We start from the raw sequence: 21,241 nt of genomic DNA on the forward strand, positions 1-21,241 counted from the left end.
TTAATTTCCCCAAAGTAGGAGGTCCGAGGACCCGGCATAACTAAGGTTCTATTTAACAAATGACAAGACATCAATTTCCATAAGGTTTGTGGTCCGAGGACTACACTTAACCAAGTTTCTGTTTGATTCTTATGAGTAGTAACTTCAAATGTTAATTTCCCCAAAGTAGGAGGTCCGAGGACCCGGCATAACTAAGGTTCTGTTTAACAAATGACAAGACATCAATTTCCATAAGGTTTGTGGTCCGAGGACTACACTTAACCAAGTTTCTGTTTGATTCTTAAGAGTAGTAACTTCAAATGTTAATTTTCCCAAAGTAGGAGGTCTGAGGACCCGGCATAACTAAGGTTCTGTTTAACAAATGACAAGACATCAATTTTCACAAGGTTTGTGGTCCGAGGACTACACTTAACCAAGTTTCTGTTTGATTCTTAAGAACAGTAACTTCAGATGCCAGAGATACTTATAACTTTGAAATGTTAACCAACAAAAGCACGTTTTATTAATAATAATACCTTCTAAGGTTATTTACATTCCACGGGCGTGGTACAATTCTTTCATCTAGGTCTGCTAATCGATACGACCCTATACCTGCTACGGAAACAATGCGATAGGGGTCTTCCCAGTTGGGTCCTAGCTTACCCCAAGCTGGGTTCTTAGAAGTGCCTACAACTTTTCTTAGTACAAGATCACTAGGTGCAAGTGGCCTTAGCTTCACGTGGGCATCATATCCCCGTTTTAGCTTCTGTTGGTAATAAGCCATCTGGACCATAGCAGCCTCGCGCCGTTCCTCAATTAAATCAAGGCCTTTCTCCAAGAGTCCATCGTTATTCTCCGGGCTAAAAGAACTCGTCTTGAGAGTGGGAAAACCAGATTCTAAAGGTATCACTGCCTCGGCTCCATAAGTCATAGAGAATGGCGTTTCTCCCTTGGACCTGCGCAGTGTGGTCCGATACATCCACAAAACATGTGGGAGCTCTTCTACCCATCTGCCTTTCGCATCATCCAACCTTTTCTTGAGCCCACTGACTATGACCTTGTTAACGGCCTCGGCTTGCCCATTTCCCTGAGGATAAGCTGGGGTGGAGTATCTATTTATGATGCCCATATCACCTGATACTTTCTAAAAGCCTTACTGTCGAACTGAACGCCATTATCCGAGACGAGTGTGTGTGGTATACCGAATCTAGTAACGATGTTTTTCCAGACAAACTTCTTGGAGTCAACGTCTCTGATATTTGCTAAGGGTTCGGCTTCAACCCATTTAGTGAAATAGTTTGTTCCCATAAGAAGCCATCTTTTGTTTCCTACAGCCCTCGGAAATGGCCCCACTATGTCCAATCCCCATTGTGCAAAAGGCCAAGGACTGGAGAGAGGGTTAAGTACCCCTCCAGGTTGATGAATATTTAGGGCGAACCTCTGGCATTGATCACATTTTCTGGCGTAGTCCTGAGCCTCTCTCTGCATATTGGGCCACCAATAACCCTGAGTCAGGGCCCTATGGGCTAAGGACCTTCCCCCAGTGTGGCTTCCATAAATCCCTTCATGCAGTTCTTCCAGAAGTGCTTCCGTTGATTCAGGGTGCACACACAACAAGTACGGTCCTGAGAAGGATCGTTTGTACAGTTTCTCATCCTCGGACAACCAAAAACGTGGCGCCTTTCGACGTATCTTATCTGCTTCAGACTTGTCTTCAGGAAGGATGTCATTCTTAAGAAAAGATATGACCAGGTCAATCCAACTAGGTCCAGGCCTTATTAGATGGACGCGGGCCGCCTTGGCGGGGGTAAGAGTTGGCTCTAGCAAATCCTCCACAAGGATAATCCTGGGCAAACCCTGAGCCGAGGACGTTGCTAACGTAGCCAAAGAATCGGCATGGGTGTTCCCACTTCTAGAGATGTGAGCTAAGACAAAGGAGTCAAATTCTACTTGCTGACGCTTGACCTGGGCCAAGTATTCCTGCATTCTTGGGTCCCTAGCCTCCATGGTCCCCGTGACCTAGCCGACCACTAACTGAGAGTCCGAGAACGCGTGGACTTCCTTTCCACCCATCTTATGTACCATGTTCATGCCCACCAAGACTGCTTTATACTCGGCTTCATTATTAGTAGCCGAGAATGACAGCCTTAGAGATTTTTTGAAGATAATTCCCTCAGGGGATATCAGAACAAGTCCGACACCGAGACCTACTCGATTAGTGCCCCATCACATTACATTTTCCAAGTCAAAGGCCTACGTGTGATCACACCAAGCTGATTTTCCATCCACGTGTGCTTCTTCTAGAGTTTCTTCTAGCAATGGTTCGATAAACTGCGCACCAAGTCGGCGAGGACACTGGCCCTTCACCGAGGTGCGAGGCTTATATTTAACGTCAAAAGCTCCTAAAATGGTTCCCACTTTGCCACCTACCGGAGTAGTCGGCGGCTGCGTAACACTGCCTTGAGAGGCAATTGGGTCAGAACCACTACAGTGTGAGACTGAAAATAATGAGGAAGCTTGCGCGTGGCGTGAACTATGGCCAGAAGCGCTTTCTCCAAGAGCAGATAGCGCACCTCGGCCTCATTCAAAGACTTACTAACATAGTAGACCGGTCTTTGCACCCCGCTTTCATTCCTTATAAGGACCAGACTAACCGTGTGGACGGCCACTGTCAGATAAGCAAACAAGACCTCGTCCGCCTCGGGGCGAGACAAGATGGGTGGCCGAGAAAGATATTTCTTAAGCTGCTGGAAAGCTAATACGCAGTCCTTGGTCCATTGAAACCCTTTCCACTAATTCAACAATTGGAAGAAAGGACGGCATCGGTCAGCTGACCGAGAGATAAGTCTATTCAATGCAGCAATCATTCCGGTCAATTTCTGGATCTCTTTTGGGTTCCGAGGCGGCTGCAAATCCTGAATAGCCTTGACCTGTGCTGGGTTCACCTCTATGCCTCTGTGAGTAATCATGTATCCCAAAAAATTTCCGGACCCCACGCCAAAAGAGCACTTTGAGGCGTTAAGGCGCAGCTTGTACTTTCTTAGCACCTGGAAGGTGTCGGCTAGGTCTTTGACGTGTGAATGTATTATTTTGCTCTTCACCACCATATCATCTACATACACCTCAATGGTTTTCCCTAATTGCTGTTCGAACATCCTGGTCATCATTCTTTGGTAAGTAGCCCCATCATTTTTCAACCTAAATGGCATGACCTTATAGTAGTAGTTCCCCGTTGGAGTAATGAAAGCAGTCTTCTCTTGATCCTCCAACGCCAAGGGAATCTAATGGTAACCTTGGAAGGCATCCAAAAAACTCATCCGAGGATGTCCAACAGTGGCATCCACCAGTTGATCAATACGCGGCATTGGGAACGAATCCTTGGGGCAGGCCTTGTTCAAATCTGTGAAGTCCACACATACTCTCCACGTTCCATTCTTCTTTTTTACCACAACCGTATGCGCCAACCATTCGGGGTAGAAAATTTCTTTAATAGCCCCGGCCCTTTTGAGTTTGAGCACCTCTTTCTTCACAGCCTCGGAATGTTCTTTGGAAGAACGACGAGGTGGCTGCCTTCTCGGGACAATAGCTGGGTTGACGTTTAAACGATGACAAATGAAGCTCGGATCCACACCTGGAGCCTCATAAGGGTCCCACGCAAAAACATCGATATTGTCCTTCAGAAATTTCAACAACTCCACTTCTCCTGGTGCGGCAAGCGTATGCCGACTTGGAAGAACCTCTCTGGATCATCGGCTATCAAAAACTTCTCTAACTCCTCACAGTGAGCCTCCTCTCCTATCACCACTACAGGTGCATCAGGAACTGTTAATTGCTATGATTCTTGGATGGGCAAAGGCGATGACTCGGCTTACTGTCGATGAAGCAACGCTTGCGGCCGATATGCATTGCCGAGCCACCTTGGGTGTGCCAGGGATTTCCTCGACATATTCCCCGAGAGGAACTTAACCTTAACATGTAAGGTAGAGGAAACGGCCCCAGAGCGTGCAGCCATGGCACTGGCGAGGATGGGCGTATATGGGGAGTAGGCGTCGACCACAATGAAATCCACCTCCTTCGTTTTTCGAGCCGGATTGAACGGGCAAACGGATACGCCGCCCGGCATGACGGCTCTTCCTTCAAAACTTATAAGCGGTGAATCATAAGGAGTGAGATCCTCCGGCTTCAACCTTAGCCTTAAACAAATCGAGGGTACATGATGTACGCATTTGCCACGATCTATCATCACCCTCCTTACATCATAATTCCCTATCCTTAGGGTGACTACAAGAGCATCGTCATGGGGTTGGATAGTCCCAACCTTATCATCCTCGAAAAATCCCAAGACGGGAAAATTCAGCTTCACCCTCTTTGCTCGCAACCTGACTCCTCGGCCTGAGGATGTGAAACTGCCATCACCCTGGTGGGACCCGAGCCTGTCCTGCCAGGTGCAGCAAAAATAACATTAATTATTCCTAACGCCGGCCGAGATGAATTATTCCTCTGGTTGTTTGAGCCGGATTTGGCCTGCCTTCGCTAGGTTGGCACAAGTCTTCGCTTCGGTTTTCCTTCAACGACAAAGTTTGCTCCAAGTGGTTCCAAAGGGTACGACAGTTCTCGGTAGTGTGACCCACATCCTGATGGTACTGACAAAAAAGGTTCTGATTCCTCTTTGCAGGGTCTCCTGCCATCTTACTAGGCCATCTGAAGAAGGGCTCCTTACGAACTTTCTTCAGCAATTGATGTACTGGTTCTCGGAACACAGTGTTCACGGCCTGAGGCGCTACCGAGCCGGACTGCCCAACGTAATCTCGCCTCGGCTTGTTGTTGTGGTACCTGTTCAACCTGAAATCCCTTCTCTCCTGCGGGATAACCTTCTCCTTACCCTTTCCTTGCTGTTGGTCTTCCTCCACCCTCTTGTACTCGTCAATACGGTCCATGAGGCGACGTACGCTACGGACGGGTTTTTTGGTCAAAGACTTTCTCAAGTCGTGATTAGTAGGAAGACCTACTTTAAAGGTATTGAGCGCCACCTCATCAAAATCACCATCTATTTCATTAAACATCTCCTAGTAACGGTCGGAGTATGCTTTCAACGTCTCTCCTTCCCTCATGGTCATGGATAACAGTGAATCCAATGGCCGAGGTACTCTGCTACACGTAATGAACCGCGAAGCGAATACTCTAGTGAGCTCCCCAAAAGAACCTATAGACCCCGATTTAAGGCCGTTGAACCACCTCATAGCAACAGGTCCCAAGCTATAGGGGAAAACTTTACACATCAGAGCCTCGTTATGAGAGTGCACCGCCATCCTCTGGTTAAAGTGACTCACGTGCTCCACCGGATCAGTCCGGCCATTGTAGATGGTGAAGGTAGGGCACAGGTGAATCTCACGGGAAGCTTCCCTTTCTCAATCCTCCGCGAAAATGGAGATTTGGAGAGTTGGTGCAACGCCCAGGCTCATAGCATCGTTCCCCTGGCCCCCAGAAGGAAGCTTCTTCGTGCGAGGCGGTTGGTCGTCCTCCTCACAAGAGGACATTGCGCTGGGGGGTGAGTATGACCTTGAGCTGTAACCACCTCCCCGGGCTTCCTCTGAAGAAGGATCAGATGAGGACGGTGAAGGCTTACGTCTGGCACGGCGTAGTTTTCTTTTCAGACGACCAATCTCCCTCTACATGGCCTTAGCACCCTCCTCGTGGGTAGTGCTACCCCCGCCCTGAGTATGGCTAGCCCCGGGGTATTCTGTATGGACACTTCCCTCACGATCCCTTCGACGCTCAAGACGCTCGAAAAGATCCTCCGGTTGTGATCCCTGTGATTCTACATGGTCAGAACCTAGGCCTGCCATGGTATCCTAACCTTTTCTAGACTAGACTTCCCACAGACGGTGCCAATTGTAAGTGCACAATTGCACCTGGACCCAAAGAAGATTATGGGCTCAGGCCCAATGAGCCTTAAACAATAAAATTTGTAGAGTGTGGGCTCGAAATCTAGGTTAGAGGTACTGAGAACTTGACAACAGTCTGAGAGTTACAAACACTTATGAATAACAATTGTTAATTGCAAATAGGCCTCCTCGGACGTGAGCCGAGGACCAACTCTGTATTATTTCTCTTTCTTTCTTACAAGTTACAATCCTTAACTTCTTTTCTTTTTCTTTAGAGAGAGAGAAAGAGTGAGCGAGAGAAAGATCCCCCTCTCTCTTTTGCCTTCCTCCCCCTTAAATACCCATTTTTCTGATACTTTTTGGGACACTGACTAGAAGTTTCTGCCCTACTGTTCAGGGGTCACTTCCCCATTAATGCGGCCAGGGAGGTAGATGCAGAGTCTTTAATGCGGAGGTGGCAGCCTTTGCTCTTGATATTTTCCTTAACACTAGGGCATCAAGAAGGTTCAGGGTTTCCCCTCTTTAACCATTGGTCTTTCCAGAGTTGTGCTTTGACCTTTATAATGAAGCTTTGAGCTCTCTTGGGCCTGTCCGAGGAGAATCTTATCCTCGGCTGCATCCTCAGACCCTCGGCGTATGGGCCAATTTGTAGAGTTTAATTCTGGAGCAGGTCGGTCCTCCATGCTACAGTCTAAAGGCCCATGTGCCCACATTGGTCCTTTTACTCCCCACAGGTAGATAGCTAACCCGAATCCCTTGGCACAGGGGAATTTCCTTGTAAAGAGAAGGGTCCCAAGATACTTGAGATCACCTTTCCATATATAAGAGATCTGATTGTGTGGTAGGGCATTTGGTCGTGATGTGCAAGTAATTTCTATGTAAGGATGTGTGAGTGAGCCCCATGTAAGCCCCATGAAAACCCTAGGGGATGGGTCGTCAGGATCGAGTATTGCCTAATCTGTTGGACCATGGGCTGGTCATCCCTTTCGGGGTTGGTCGTCCCTTTTGGGGTTGATCTTCCCTTTTGAGGATTGGTAAAAAATTGTCCTCATCAGGAGCAAACTTATCTTGGAGACAAACCATGGAGAACTATGAGAGATAGTAGGAAGAGGGTAGGAATTGAGAGAAACTAGTGGGTTTGAGATTTGAGTTGAGTTGAGTTTGCATGGGTTTAAGATTTGATTTAATTAAGGGTGAGTGGCGGAACATGATTGGGTAGTGAACACTAGGACGACGGTGGCTGTCGTTTACGGACCACATGGCATTTGTATATGAGTTTGTCAAGCCCTAGGAATTTTATTAAAGCGTGGTAAACTGGTAATGCAGAGTTTTCCTTCGTTTTCAAACATTACTCTTTTTTTTTTTCTTTTTTCTTTTTCTAAAATAAAACCTTATTTTTTAAATAATAAAAAATCTCATTAGTACTCATTATGTGTATATTTTGTACGAAAATGCAAAAGCATGAATTATGACATTTCATGTATTTTTTTTGAAAAAAATATTTATGACTGGGATATAAAAAGAGAAGAAACTTGATGGTCTAATTTTTATCAAAAGAAAAATGGTAAATTTCGTATTTGGTTTCTATTCTTTATAATATATTTTTTCTCTAACTTTTTAATTATGTCAACATGGTCCATAACTTTTTAGTATCGCGCAAATTTAGTTTCTGCCGTTATCTCTTAGATGAAAATTGCAAACATGGCTAATGGGTAAAATAAAAAAATTAATTTCCGTTGATGTGACAATAGATTAATTTTTTATTTTGGTTGTTTGCCATATCAACAAATTTCCATCCAATAGATAATATAGGGACTAAATTGACATGATACTGAAAGGTTAATGATTAAATTGAAATATAATGTAAAGAATAAGGACTAGATACGTAGTTTTCCAAAAGAAAACTAAAACATAACGAAAGTTGCACCTTAATTAAAAACGGCTAAAGCTATTTCACTTCTTTTTGCCATATACTGCAAGACATGAACACGTTCAATGCTACCCATAGTTCAACATGCAAAATAAAGTATTTCAAAAAATGCATAAGAGCATTTGCATCAGTTTGTGAAAAAAAATAAATTAACGTAACTATTTTTCAAAAACATCTATATCAAATTATCTGTTATATATTCTATTTCAATGTAATATTCATTCTCTGTTTATTTATTTTACCATTTCAATAGATGGTAAAAAAGAGAGAAAAGGAGAAGAAGCAAGAGGAATGAATAAAAAATGATATGAACATAAACAGTACCCATGTATATTTACATGGCTACTTTATTTAGAATGTAAATTTGCACAATTTTAAATTTACATGAACTGTTGTGGATGATTTTTAAAGTTGAAATATGCAAAATTTACCTTTAAAGTTCTTATGTATTGATTGATGCAGTGCTCTATTAGAAAATGTTTTTCAAAATTAAATATGTGCTATGATAAGGAAAAATAGTATACACTTCTTACCTATATTTGATAAATTATTATGTAGAAACGAGGTAGATATAAATAGAAATAAGAAGAAAAAAAAATCTAAACATCTCCAATTAAAATTGTAACATGTAATTTTTGATATATTTGAGAAAGTTAAATAATTTAGTATCTAATCTCTATATATTAAGAAAATTAAGAAAGTTAGTTATGGCTTCAAAAAATGTCAAAAATATCCTTAATTTAATTAGATCATTTTTATTCTTAAAAAATAAAAATTAGGGTTAAAATTGTAATTCAACAAAATTAAAAAAAAAAAACTACCAAAAATTTGTTTCCTAAAAATTATCATACTCTCTATTTAAATATATCTCACCTATGTCTAATACATATTTTTCCCTAAAAAATAGCTTACACTAAACCCAGCAAATTACTTCATTTCAAATCCTAAATTTTAGTTTCTTAAAAATCCATTCTTGTATAACCATACTAACAATAGATATATTCAAATTGAAAAATTACTTTAAACTCAGAATTAAAAAAGAGCCTCATCACTCGTGCAGAGTGTGTGTGATAAAGCTAGTATGAACTAAAGTTCTCGACAATTTTTCATTCAATGTAAACAAATAAATTTCATGTACGTAACTCCCTTTTAGTGCATGGAATTTGAAAATTGAAAAATTACATAATTTTCACCTTAAACTATCACCATGATTGCATTTAACTCCTTGAACTGTTGAAATGTACTATTAACCCCCCAAAATTATAATTGTGTTTCAATTTTCTCTTATTGTTTGTTTTTGTGTTTAACTCTGATAGAATTTAACATTAGAAGACCATATTATCACTCACTACAAAAAATTTTCGTTAAAATTAACAATAAAACAAAACAAATGACAAAAAGTTAAAGTGTAACATGATTTTAAAATTGAAGAGTTGATTCACATTCAATTGTGAGTTTGAAATTTTCAATAGTTTTTTTAAGGAGTTTAAGTGTTTGTGGTGATATTCATTGGCGGCTCCACGTTGACGTCAGGGTGGTCACATGACCACCCTAATAAAAATATTAAACACCATAACTTCGAATTCACAATAATTTGGGTTCAACAAAATAAAAGTAATGCTACATTCACAACTTTTTTATAATAATTTAACAACATATCCTATATGGTAAGCTGTTATTGATTATAATTTGGGCCTAATACTAATATCGTTTTTTTACTCACTAATAGTAGCTTGTCGCATAAGATTTATTGTGAAAATATTTGGGACATAGCATTTCTCCAAAAATAATTATTGTCCCCCAAACATAATCCTTAATCCCTTACACCAAAAGAAGGGGCTTAAATAACAACAATAAAAATTAGTCCAAATAATAATCAAAATAACCCAAACAAAAATAAGATTAAACCTAACAACAACAAGTGAACAAATTATTCAACAACACCTCTATTATATATATATATATATATATATATATATATATATATATATATATATATATATATATATATATAAATCTTTAATCATTCAAATTTATAAATCTCTCAACCTATTACTTAAAAATAATCTCTAATTTCATTTATCCTTAAAAAAAAGACCAAGATTGATACTGTGGTGGTAATCTCTCCTTAGCGGTGCTAGCATTTGTACTTTCTTTGGTCACGACAATTTTGCTCTCTATAGTGATTTTGTTTGTAGTTCACAGTTTCTCTTTTTCTTTGTTAGCAAAAAGAAATTATAATATTTCGTGTATTTGCGTGTTCATTTTTTTGTGACATTAATATATTCAGGTATAATTTTTTTTTTAAATGAGGTAGACCAACCAAACAAGGATTTTTTGCCATGTAACACCATTTTATGAACAATTTCGCTAGTTAGCAGGTTCCCAAAACTATTTAGGAAACTAGCATCTCAAGTCTTAGAGACTCGAGTTCAGTGTAAACTCGAGTTCCATATAGCTAAAAGAAAAGAAAAGAAGAAGGCGTATAGGGTATAGACCACAGAGTGAAGAAGAAGAAGAAGAAGAAGAAGAAAGAAGATGACGCTTTAAGACAACAAGGCATCTGATCCAACTTCGTTTAGGCCGAGCCCTGTCCCCACCCCTACTGCCATCGCCCGACTGCCACTTAGAGTTCTGCCGAACACCAACTCTTCGTTCTCTTTTGTCGTCACCGACACTGCCGATTGCTTTGAAAGCGATTCCCTAAGAGTAGATGAGAGCATGGAATTGGGATTAGGATTGGGGTTTGGTTCTTATTTTATTGTTGTTATTTTCTAGGATTGTTGTTGAGAGAAGAGAGTGTGGGCTTGGGCTTGGGCTTGGGCTTGGGATTAGGATTAGGATTGGAGTTTGGGATTTTTTTTTTCTTCTAAATAACCAAATCCCTCAAATAATTTCATTAGTTAGCAAGGTTTTGAAACGATTTAGCCAATCTAACAAATCGAGTCCCTTAGACTTGATTTTGCTCTTTGAAATCGTACCAAGAGGAGTGGAGTTTCAGTTGGAAATCGATTGTTTAACACTCGAGTTTCATACTCGAGAGTGAAGCACTCAAGTTCCATATTGAAACGAGCAAAAAAGAAACTCATGCAATAACAAAGATCCCACAAACCCAGATCCCACACGAACCCATAGCAAGGCAGAAAAAAACTTCCTACACGAACCCAAATCCCACACCCTGCTTTGAACCCAAATCTCCCTACAGCCAAACCCACGCCCTTTGATCTTTAGCAAAAATAACAAATCCAAACCCAGACGAATCCAAAGGGACACCGTATTTTCTGAGAGTTGAGAGAATACTTTTAAGTTTGTGAAGGTTCTAAGAAGTAGTGGAAAGGGCTCCTTCTTCCTCATGCATTTGGTTTCCTCCATTTCTATGTTTTTTAACGTGCAGAGCAGGAAATCGAGCATTTCATACTCGAGTTCCACTAGAAACTTGATACATACGGGCTCAATTTCAATAATCAAAATTGAGTCTCTTAGATTGGATTTGTTAGATTGCTAGCACATAGAACTCGAGTCTCTATGATTCAAGTTGCTACAATAAACTCAAGTCTAAGAGAATCGAGATGTTAGTTTTCTAAATAGTTTGGAAGCCATGCTTAACTTAAGAATGTGTTAGCATTTTGGTGTTAAATTGAAAAAAAAAATCCATCAATCAACCATCTGATCTAGGGCTACGCACCTCGTTCCCAAAACATTCATCAAAGTCGACCTTTCAAGTGAAATAGAAATATGATTCAGACTGACCACAGTGTCTAAGTGAAACAAGATGATCGGAGACGTAGAGAAGATGGTGGCGGTGGGTCTAGTGTGGGGCGCCACCAACGCCATCATGCGCCGCGGCGCTCTCTTGTGGGACCAAGCTCTCAAATCCACTCCAACACCATCGCCACAACACAAATTGCTCTCTTCCCTCAAAAACTGGTTCACCCTCCTCTCTATCTGGCAATACTCCATCCCTTTCTTCATAAACCTCTCGGCCTCCGCTACTTTCTTCGTTATTCTAAGCCACACTCCCATCTCTCTCACCGTGCCCGTCACCAATGCCACCACATTTGCTGCGACTGCCGTGTTCGGAATGCTGTTAGGGGAAGAGACCCGCTTGGCCCACGCCTTGTTTGGTACGGCCCTTATTGTTCTCGGGGTTTGGCTTTGTACGCAATGACTTTGTAACCCCAAAAGGGAGTTTTTTTTTTTTTTTTTTAACAAAAATTTTATGATCCATGTTATTTGGGGTTTTCAAAATGTAAAATTCATGTGGATGTGGGGTTTGCATTGTTGGGTATTTTTTTTTTTTTGTTTCAGATTGCAATAGGTTTTTTTTTTCCTAGTCATGTGTTTGTGTCTGTAATATTAATTAGTTACTAGCTTATAATTTGAGGATAGGGAAATATCTGGATCTTATGGTTTTTATTGATTTGGTTGATGAAACAATATAATGGTTACATAAACCAAGTCCAGTGCCTTTATGTTTAACTATATAAATTGCATTGTTTCATACTTGGTTAGAAAATGAGAAAAAGCTGATTATTTCGTGTATTAGATAGTTCATAACTGACATAGACAATAACCTGTTACAAGGAACATAACATGTTCAATAAAAATAGCCAAAAAGCGACAAAGAAACCATATTTGGTATATGAACAAAAATAAAATAAATTCAATACGAATGAAACACAAACAACAATTGAAAATTTTAGCTGGATTGCTGATCCTCGTGTTAGAATTGTTGTTTAAAACATTCGGGAGGTAGCTGTCCGTTGAACCTTTTTGTATCTTTGCAGTAGTCGTAGATCATAAAGTTGTCTCTCACCCAATTTAATTGACCAAACTTAGCATAACTCAACTGTTTGTATCCAGGGGAAGTATACCAATTAGCAGCAGTGGTGTTGGAAGCACATTGACTGATGCTGGCTAATCCTTGCCACAGGCAAGCCCTTGGCCTAAATTGACTGAATTTTGCAACAAAGGGTGAACAGGTCCAGTTGATCTTTTCAAGTCCTCCTCTTGTTGCCCAGTTATCTGCATTCCATAGGCTGGAGTAGACCCTCATCCCCTGCTTATTGGGGTAAGCAATCCCTTCATTCCCGTAGTTTCTGAATACACGAATTGGTATACTGTCGACATACCACCTGAAAATATAGTGACAAATTCAGAGTTTAGGAACAGTTGGGTTCCTGGATTTTTATTAGGAATTATGAACCCATTGGGAGAATATAGGGAAATAAGCTCCAATGATTGGGAATGACAAAATTTGTTGAAATTTTCAGGAGGGGAAGAGAATAAAGTCATAAACATCTGTTTGGGGGAAGCCGTTGCCATTTGGAAAAAAATGTCTTTCGTCTTATACAACAGGAAAAAATGATTAACGGCAACCTGGTAAGTCTACTTACACTACTTCAGTGGGGTTCCAGTGTATGCTGTAGTTGTGGAAACCATCAGTTGGGTCAAACCAAGGGTAGAATTGCTGTTCCTTACTTCCATTTCCTTTTGTGTAGATGTTTGTGTGGATAATGTAAGGTTGTCCTGAAACATTCCCTAAAAACTCATAGTCTATTTCATCGTGGTTGCTGCCACTAGAGGATAGCTGCAGACATTTGAGAAAGGGGAATTAACACTTTTTACCACACATTGGTTTTATGAAAGACATGCATGCTTTAGAGCTACGCAAAGTCTTTGGATGCAATATCTTCTCCTTCCTCCCATAAGCAAGGATAGAAGGTGAGGACATGGGTTCAATCCATATGGGGTGCATGCATGATTGTCAAAATTCCGATCTGGATCCTACGATTTTATGATCTTACCTTTTCAAAACGATCCAAATTTTTCAAGGATCTTTGCGATCGTTCAGAATCGGTAGGATCGTACGATTCTGACAATCCTAAATGACATTGGTTTCTTGTAATTTTCTTTAACTTGTCAGAATGCTTAGTTGGACCTAAATGAAAAATAAAATCCCAATAGACCAAGTTTTTCCACTCTAATGTAGAGAGTGTCAGTTAGACCCAAATAAAAAATATCCCAATAGAGTGTCACATTTTGAGATTTTTTGCCTCTTTAAATGATGCTTACAAATAAATGTACTGATGTATGATAATTATATCAATGAATATATAATTTATGTGATTATTTAACATACTAATGTGTATTTTTTGTTTTTTTCTCAAATAATGTAGGATTTTACGATCTACGATCCGATCCTACGATTTACAATCTCACCTACCTCTCACGATCTTATGTAGGATTCCGATTTTGATAACGTTGGGTGCATGTGTTGTATTTATTATAAAAAGATGTATGCTATTAATCTTATTTGACAAAGATAAAGTAATGATTTAAATGAATGAACTTACATAGTAGGCTGTCACTGTTCCAGCGGAGTTCCCAGGTACCAACTTAATGAGCATTTGAATGGTTCCAAATAAGAATGCTTGCTTTGATTGAATTCGAGTGCCTGAATACCCAAGGCAGCATGATTGATTAATTAAGCAGAGAGAAATCATTATTATATGAGCTTTTGTATGTTCATTTCTCAGTTTCTAATATGAGATTCTATGATCTGATCATAGGTTACATAACATGCATGTTTTGATAATTGCCAAGCTAGGAATGGACTAATTTGATTCCTGTAGATTTGGTAACTAATGGAGTAATCTGATAATTTGGCTCACATGCAAAATTTTGTGTTTATGCTCAAGATATGCATTCGGTCTGTATTTGTTATATATGTGATTAGATGCATCAAGTGCAATGTACTTTATCTCGCAACAAAAAATTAAGCAGATAAAGCTAACAGTCAAATGTCAAATTGCATATGAGACGGATGATAAACAGATTATTTTACCTGCAGTTTTATCCAAGACAAGTTGAAGATTATCACCATTGCCTAACATTGTAGACTGATTGTTAGCACCCGATGCAAAATACATGCTCTTAGAAAACTTGGCATTGACTAATATTTGATTTAGTGCAATTGCAGAGATGAATACAACCATTAACAATGCTCGTAGCCTTGCCATTTCAACTCCAATGAACAATTATCAACTGCTTGTGTCAATCTATGGAGTTGGAATGGGATGCTTTTTTGTCTTTGGTCTTTGAGGCTTTATATTGCTCTTAAGGGGCAACGTGCCCTGCTAATTTGAAACTTTCTTTGAGGATTCTTTATTCGGTCTAGCATATTTTGACCCCTGACATCTTGTCATGGTATCTCAGGAGGGAGACTTCGCTACATACAATGTCCAGCTTCATTCAGAATCAATATTCTTCAAAATGTTGGAGTTAAATATGTAAATTAGTCAAGCAAAAAAAAGAAAAAAAAAAAAAAGAAAAAAAGAAAGAAAGAAAGAAAAAAGATCATTCTGATTCTGATTTAATAGGGCCCTTCGAAATGGACGTTGACGGCTCTGATTGAATCTGATGTCAATGAGAGCAATGCTGACTTTAGAGGACTGAAAATAATTTTAACTATAAACTATTTTATTGTTTATTTTGATAATCAATAATTTATTTGTACGTGACTAGGTGATAAGAAATGTCCATGTCAAGATTTAGGAATATGAGCAAGAATGGGGTGGGTGCGGGGTAGGTAATAAAATGGCTTTCTTTCACCACACAGTGTAACTTGATGGTAAGAGTTTTTGTTTCAGTACTCAAGGAGGAGTGGTTCGAACAATAGCCTTAGTAAAGCGTGTCTGTTACATGTGGTATTATCAACCATTGATGTTTACGTGGCATGGGTTGATAAGCCACCAGAGACCTTTTTTTTTTTCTTTTTTTTTTTATTCAGAAAAAAAAAAGCTTTGCTTTCTTTCTAAAAAACAAAGAAAAAGAAAAAGAAAAAAGAAAAAAGTATTAGCTTGGCTTTAGCTGAGACGTGGTGGGGAATCAGAAATTGGACTGTCGTGCGGGGGACTAAAATGGCTGATGGAAAATAATATACGCAAAACCATACAGCCTATTAGTAATAGCATTAACTACTAATATCAATAATTTTTTTTTTTTTTCAGTCTACGACCAAAAACATGAACCTGCTGCTATTTCAACCATGTCACAGTCACGCATACAAGAAGTCAATGACTCTGTAGGACATTAACTAACCTACTAGATGGAAAGGTGCTGGAAGGAGGTCAGAAAGCTACAACCAGCTCAATACATATGTTCTGGATTCGCATTAAATATAAATAAGAAGCCAAATTCATCTTAGTACCCCCTCTTCTTTGATCATCACTTAATTGAAGGGCCTCTCACACCCAGGTTGAGGAAATTTAAAGTTGATTGTAGCTAGGGGGGGGGGGGGGGTAATGCTGGTTGGAATAAGAATCTCGTGCCCAAAGATATCATCATCTTTCTCATACTCATTATCCCATGATAGAACAGGAGCAATAATCTATTTACTGAAAGGAATAAGACTAAAATCCAAGACTGCTCTAAGTTTTAATTTTTTTCATATCATTATTCTAAGTTTTAATTGTCATTTCAATTTTCTAAATTTCAAATTTTGTTAATTAAATATTCTATTAGGATTCTGTTAAATCTTTCCGTTTACCAACTAAAAAGATGCCGTTTTGGACTTCTTTTTATTAATTTAATTTTTTTATTTCGTAATTAAAAAAAGGAAAAACTATTATTATTATTATTTTTTTAACTAAGGGGAATGACGTCGTTCCCCTGCCCCTGCTAAAAAAAAAAAAAATCACCCCGGTAGTTACGGCTCCAGCCAAGTACAACCAAAGAAGGAATATAGAACAGCGACAATCATCTTTGAATGAAAATGAGAGCAGTTTCAAAGAAATCCATCAAACCAGTTGCAGCAGCCGGGACAGTGGAATCAAGTGTAACTAGAATGGAGAATATACAGAACATGCCAAATAGCGCACTAGGGAACCTAACAGAAGCAGCCACAATCGCCGTTTTCAAAATCTTATCTGTTGCCAGGATAATCCCAAGCGAAATAATCAAATGCGCATTCCTAAACACCTAACATGCATTGAAAAAAACAAATCCCATCAAGCTATAATGTCATTCAAACAAGGCCAGACTTCAGACTAGCAATGGCTCAGTGCCCATTTGATAACATGTTTCCAAACTGCCCTTTTTCATAGTACAACTTCTTTAAATTGATTTTTTCTAGGATCAAAATAATACCATTGTGCAAAAAACTGAAGAAAAAGTCGTATCAAAAGGTTAGTGCCATGGATTGAATCATTTGGCTTAAAGAAGATAAAACACAGATTGAAAAGGCCGCCGGAGCTGGAGTTGCTAGAGTAGACCCTAACCCACCGGAGTACATCCTAGCCCATCGAAGTAGACCCTAGCCCGCCGGGAAATCCATCTACTTCTCTCTTGGTGTTGATATATCTCTTTATCTCGGTCTCAACCTCACAGTCCTTCGCCGATCTCGCAATCTCTGTCTCTTTCCCCAGCCGATCCCTAACTCTCTCTCTCTCTTTCCCCCCTCTTTCTTTCTCCCCCAATTTTCTCAGTTAGGGCTCAATTATAAAACTGAAATTTAAAAAATTGAAATGCCAAAAGTTGAAACTTAAAAGCGCAGTTTTGAATTTTAACCAAGGAAAAATGATAAGTGAATTTATTTTTTTGAAAAGAGGCATGGCCTCAATTTATCTATCTTTTTTTTGGAATGAAATAAATATTAGTACCATTTATATTTTTGAGGTGAAAAACTGACAAGGCTTTAATTTGCAAATTTTTTTTTTTTTGATTTTCTCTTAATGGAAAAATATAGTAGAGTAGCATTTTGCATATGCTGTGCACGGATTGACACACCAACAACAAGGTCTCTCATTCATGGATTGGGATCCGGGAAAAATAGGTGTTTTGCCCTTATTTATTTTAATCTAGCACAATGTCTCTGTTTTGAAACTATTAAGTATTGTGTTCATGTTTTGAAATTTGATTTTTAGATAATCGAGTTTCCCATAAAACTTGATTTTATGATTATTGAATTCTAGGTAAGTTTTTGCAATGCTGGAGGGGCACCTATGGCTTTTCCCAATTTAAAAAATCCAACTGAAACTCGATTTTACTAAAATCGAGTTTTAGGAAAAGTAAAATCGAGTTTTAGGAAAAACTTACCTAAAACTTGATAATCATAAAATTGAGTTTCAATGTAACTCAATTTTTTAAAAATCGAGTTACATTGAAACTCGATTTTTAAAAATTCAAGTTACATTGAAGCTCGATTTAAAAAAATTTAAGTTTCAAAACAGGGACATGATATTTCATAGTTTCAAAATAGGGACAATTTGCTAGATATTTTAAAAAATAAGAGTAAAAACTCATTTTTCCCAAACATAAACAAGTATTAGTTGTTTTCACGTGTGTAAGTTGTTTTCACACGTAAGTTTCTAGTGGCGTTCGGTTCATAAATCTGTCGCAAAAAATAGCGTCCATGTCTAGAGGCAAGTTAGCCTACTAACAACTCATGATCTTGCTGGTTGGTGAATTGTTTCAGTAAAATAATAAAATAATAAAGTTATTTGATGACTTTCATAAACAAATTTCTGTAAAGTATACTATATATATCTTGCGATGTGCACCTTCTAGAATTCTTGACTAAACTCAAGAAGCACATTTAACAGTTTTTAAATTTTAGCCCCACAATTTTGAGTTTACAAACTTTTTTCCTTTAATAAGAGAATTTTTGTTTTTGTTTATTTATTTATTTTTTTTCTTGAGAAGAAAGACTTGAATATCATTAAGTTTGAAAGGCCAAATTGGTCTGAACAACATGAGCAGTATTAGGTGGCAGAGAAAAGTGAATTGAGGGATAGGAATACATTGGAACTAAGAAGCTAAACATTTTACATAAAAGATCAGATTACCATGTAATGCCAAAGATGGAAAAGGACTGATTAGATCTCTAATGACAATCTTAGAATCTCCCTCTACTGTTAGAGGGCTAGTATTGGGGGTGTAAACAGCCTCCAATTGCTATTTTAGCAATTAAGAACCCAAAAAACGTGTTCCAATGTAAATCTTAAAAATTTTAGAATCGTGAACAGTAAGTACTTATATTTACAACTCACTGTTTATAAGTTTGTAAACACAAATAATATTAATTTATTCTCTCTCTCTCTCTCTCTCTCTCTCGCTCTCTCCCCACTTCTCTTTCAAGTCTTTGAAACTGTGGGTTCCAGTTAGCTCAACTGGTAAAATCTCTGATAGTTGTATAAGAGATTAGGGGTTTAATCTCCGTTTACACTGAAAACTGATTGGTGTCTTGGTCTGACGATAAAGAGCGATCATTAGGAGCCGACGCCATAAGTTGAAACTCTCTCAAAAAAAAAAGAAAAGGTCTTTGAAACTCTCTTCTCTCTTAGCTCTCTGCATCTTTGAAACTCTCTTCTCTCTCAACTCTTTGCACTTCTCCCTTAGTCTCTCTCAATCTCCGAAACTCTCTTCTCTCACAACTCTACCTCATTATCCTCGTGAATTTAGGCAGTGGGTTTCGGTGATGGCACAGATTGGAGTTTGGGTCAGTGGTGGTTGTGGTTGGAGTTTGGATTGGTCGTTTGGTGGGGTTTGGAATGGTCATTTGGGGTTGGCATTTGGGTGGTGTTTTGGTCGGATGTAGGTGTTGTTTGGGTCAAATTTAGGTGGTGTTTGTTGGTTTTGGTGGTGGGTTTCGGTGATTGCTTATTGGTTTTCAGAGTTTGGATTGGTGCTTGCTAGTTTTGGTGGTGGGTTTCCGTGATTGCTTGGGAATTTGGATCGGTTCTTGCTGGTTTGGGTGATGGTTGTTTAGGTGGGTTTTACATTGCTGTTTTGGAGATGGGTTTCGGTGGGGCTAGGTGGTTGAGTTTTTTTTTTTTTTTTTGGGTGTAAAATGGGTTTGATTTTGGGATGGGTATTGATTAGGGTGGTGGTGGCACTTTTTTTTGGGGGTAATTTTGGTGGAGTTTTGCAGGGACGGACCTATAGTAGGGTAGATGGGGCCATGGCCCCCCCCCCTTCTCCCCCCATTAAAAAAAAAACTTGGTATACAAAAAGTTAAGATTTTCCCTTATATATATATTTATTTGTCTCTCCTCCTCTAAAATATTTAGATATTGACCTACGAGAAAAGAAAGAAATAAATAAAATTCATGCCACTTTAACTAAAAAAAAAAAAATGGACTAAACAAAAATCACGCACAAAATAAGAAACACTTATCTTGTATGTTATACTTTGTTGACGTGTTTTATATTATGAAATTTTTAAGAAATACTTATTTTGTTTTTAGTATTTTGTTGAATATGAAATAGATGTTCGTTTTTATTTTCATAATTTTTTTTTTGTTTTTAAGCTTTGGCCCCCCTCAGGTACGAATCTTGGTTCCGTCCCTGGAGTTTTGGGTGTGGATTTGTTGGAGAAATAGAGAAAAAGGAAAGAGAGAGGGAAGAGAAGAGAGAGAATTGAATTGTTTATATTATTTAATTTTGTAGTTTATATTAGTTTAATAAGTTGTATATAAAAATAAAAATAAGGATGTAGGATGAGTTGTAAAATGAGATAGTAAAATAGATAAGATATATTTCTAAGGTATAAAATAGAACATTTTTGCATTTTCTGATGCTAATGCTCTTACCTGGTGGATCTCTGCTTCCAATGCAAACTCAACTACTCTCTTTGCTGAGACAAGGATGCTATTTTGTAATTCACATCTTGGAACTTTAGTCAATCTCATAATTTCTCCTTCAAATTAAAAGAGAAAAAAAAGAAAACGAAAGAAAGACGAGCATCTACTTTGTGTGTCATGTAGGCCACACCAGATTTTATGTTAATTATTATATATTTTGTTAAGATTTTTAAGTCTTGGCTAATTTCATGACAAAGTTATTGTAATTTTTGGGTTTTGATATTATAATGTAAACAGTGGTAATGAAGGCTGAAACCTAAAAGGTTGAAAGCCTCTGTTCATTGTGCAAGAAGACAAACTCGGTTGTGTGAAATTGAAGGCACGATCTTGCAAGATCAAACAAAAACTCTAGATCAATTGAACTATATTACGAAAATTCCGAGAAATTCTTCAAGAGTTAGTTGTGTAATCACCTCTACCCCAAATCCTACCTATATAAAACCCTTACTTCGACCCTAACTTCATAAGAGGAAGACCACAGTTGAAAATATAAGTGCACAATTGCACCTAGACCCAAAGAAAATTATGGGCTCAGGCCCAATGAGCCTTAAACAATAAAATTTGTAGAGCGTGGGCTTAAAATCTAGATTAAAGGTACTGAGAACTTGATAACAGGCTTTGGTATGCAAACACTTGTAAATAATGAATGATAATTGCCGATGGACCTCCTTGGACGTGAGCCGAGAAACACTGTTATATTATTTCTCTTTCTTTCTTCTAGATTACAATTCTTAAAATCCCACTGCCTTAGTTACAGACTGACCCCCTTTAAATACTTCCTTTCCTGACACTTTATCCACGTG

The 21,241-nt window shown here is 38.5% G+C and overlaps 2 protein-coding genes and 1 long non-coding RNA gene across 3 annotated transcripts; 2 read left to right on the forward strand and 1 right to left on the reverse strand.

Moving 5' to 3' along the window:
- The first annotated feature begins 11,444 nt into the window (after positions 1–11,444).
- LOC142605917 (uncharacterized) lies at positions 11,445–12,252 on the forward strand. Its single transcript, XM_075777346.1, has one exon. The coding sequence runs from the start codon at positions 11,567–11,569 to the stop codon at positions 11,960–11,962; it is 396 nt and encodes a 131-aa protein (XP_075633461.1). The 5' UTR covers positions 11,445–11,566; the 3' UTR covers positions 11,963–12,252.
- On the reverse strand, positions 11,498–15,096 carry LOC142605910 (putative xyloglucan endotransglucosylase/hydrolase protein 26). The gene is made up of 4 exons (XM_075777338.1): positions 14,642–15,096; positions 14,151–14,251; positions 13,191–13,384; positions 11,498–12,929 (listed from the first exon to the last, which is right to left on the reverse strand). Exons 1-4 carry the CDS (start codon positions 14,814–14,816, stop codon positions 12,518–12,520), a joined length of 882 nt encoding a protein of 293 aa, XP_075633453.1. The 5' UTR covers positions 14,817–15,096; the 3' UTR covers positions 11,498–12,517.
- LOC142605925 (uncharacterized) lies at positions 12,748–14,647 on the forward strand. The gene is made up of 3 exons (XR_012839118.1): positions 12,748–12,865; positions 13,068–13,176; positions 13,974–14,647. It is a non-coding gene; the product is annotated as an uncharacterized LOC142605925 (long non-coding RNA).
- Positions 15,097–21,241: the final 6,145 nt, after the last annotated feature.

Source organism: Castanea sativa, chromosome 1 (genome assembly GCF_040712315.1).
Source record: "Castanea sativa cultivar Marrone di Chiusa Pesio chromosome 1, ASM4071231v1".
Lineage (NCBI taxonomy): Eukaryota > Viridiplantae > Streptophyta > Magnoliopsida > Fagales > Fagaceae > Castanea > Castanea sativa.

Bases quoted from the DNA above. Each gene is read 5' to 3' on its own strand.
- LOC142605917 (XM_075777346.1), top strand. From the start codon at position 11,567: ATGATCGGAGACGTAGAGAAGATGGTGGCGGTGGGTCTAGTGTGGGGC.
- LOC142605910 (XM_075777338.1), bottom strand. From the start codon at position 14,816: ATGGCAAGGCTACGAGCATTGTTAATGGTTGTATTCATCTCTGCAATT. The intron at 13,385-14,150 runs GTAAGTTCATTC...AAATGTCTGCAG, and splicing joins GAACAGTGACAGCCTACTAT to CTATCCTCTAGTGGCAGCAA. The intron at 12,930-13,190 runs GTAAGTAGACTT...CTATATTTTCAG, and splicing joins TGGAACCCCACTGAAGTAGT to GTGGTATGTCGACAGTATAC.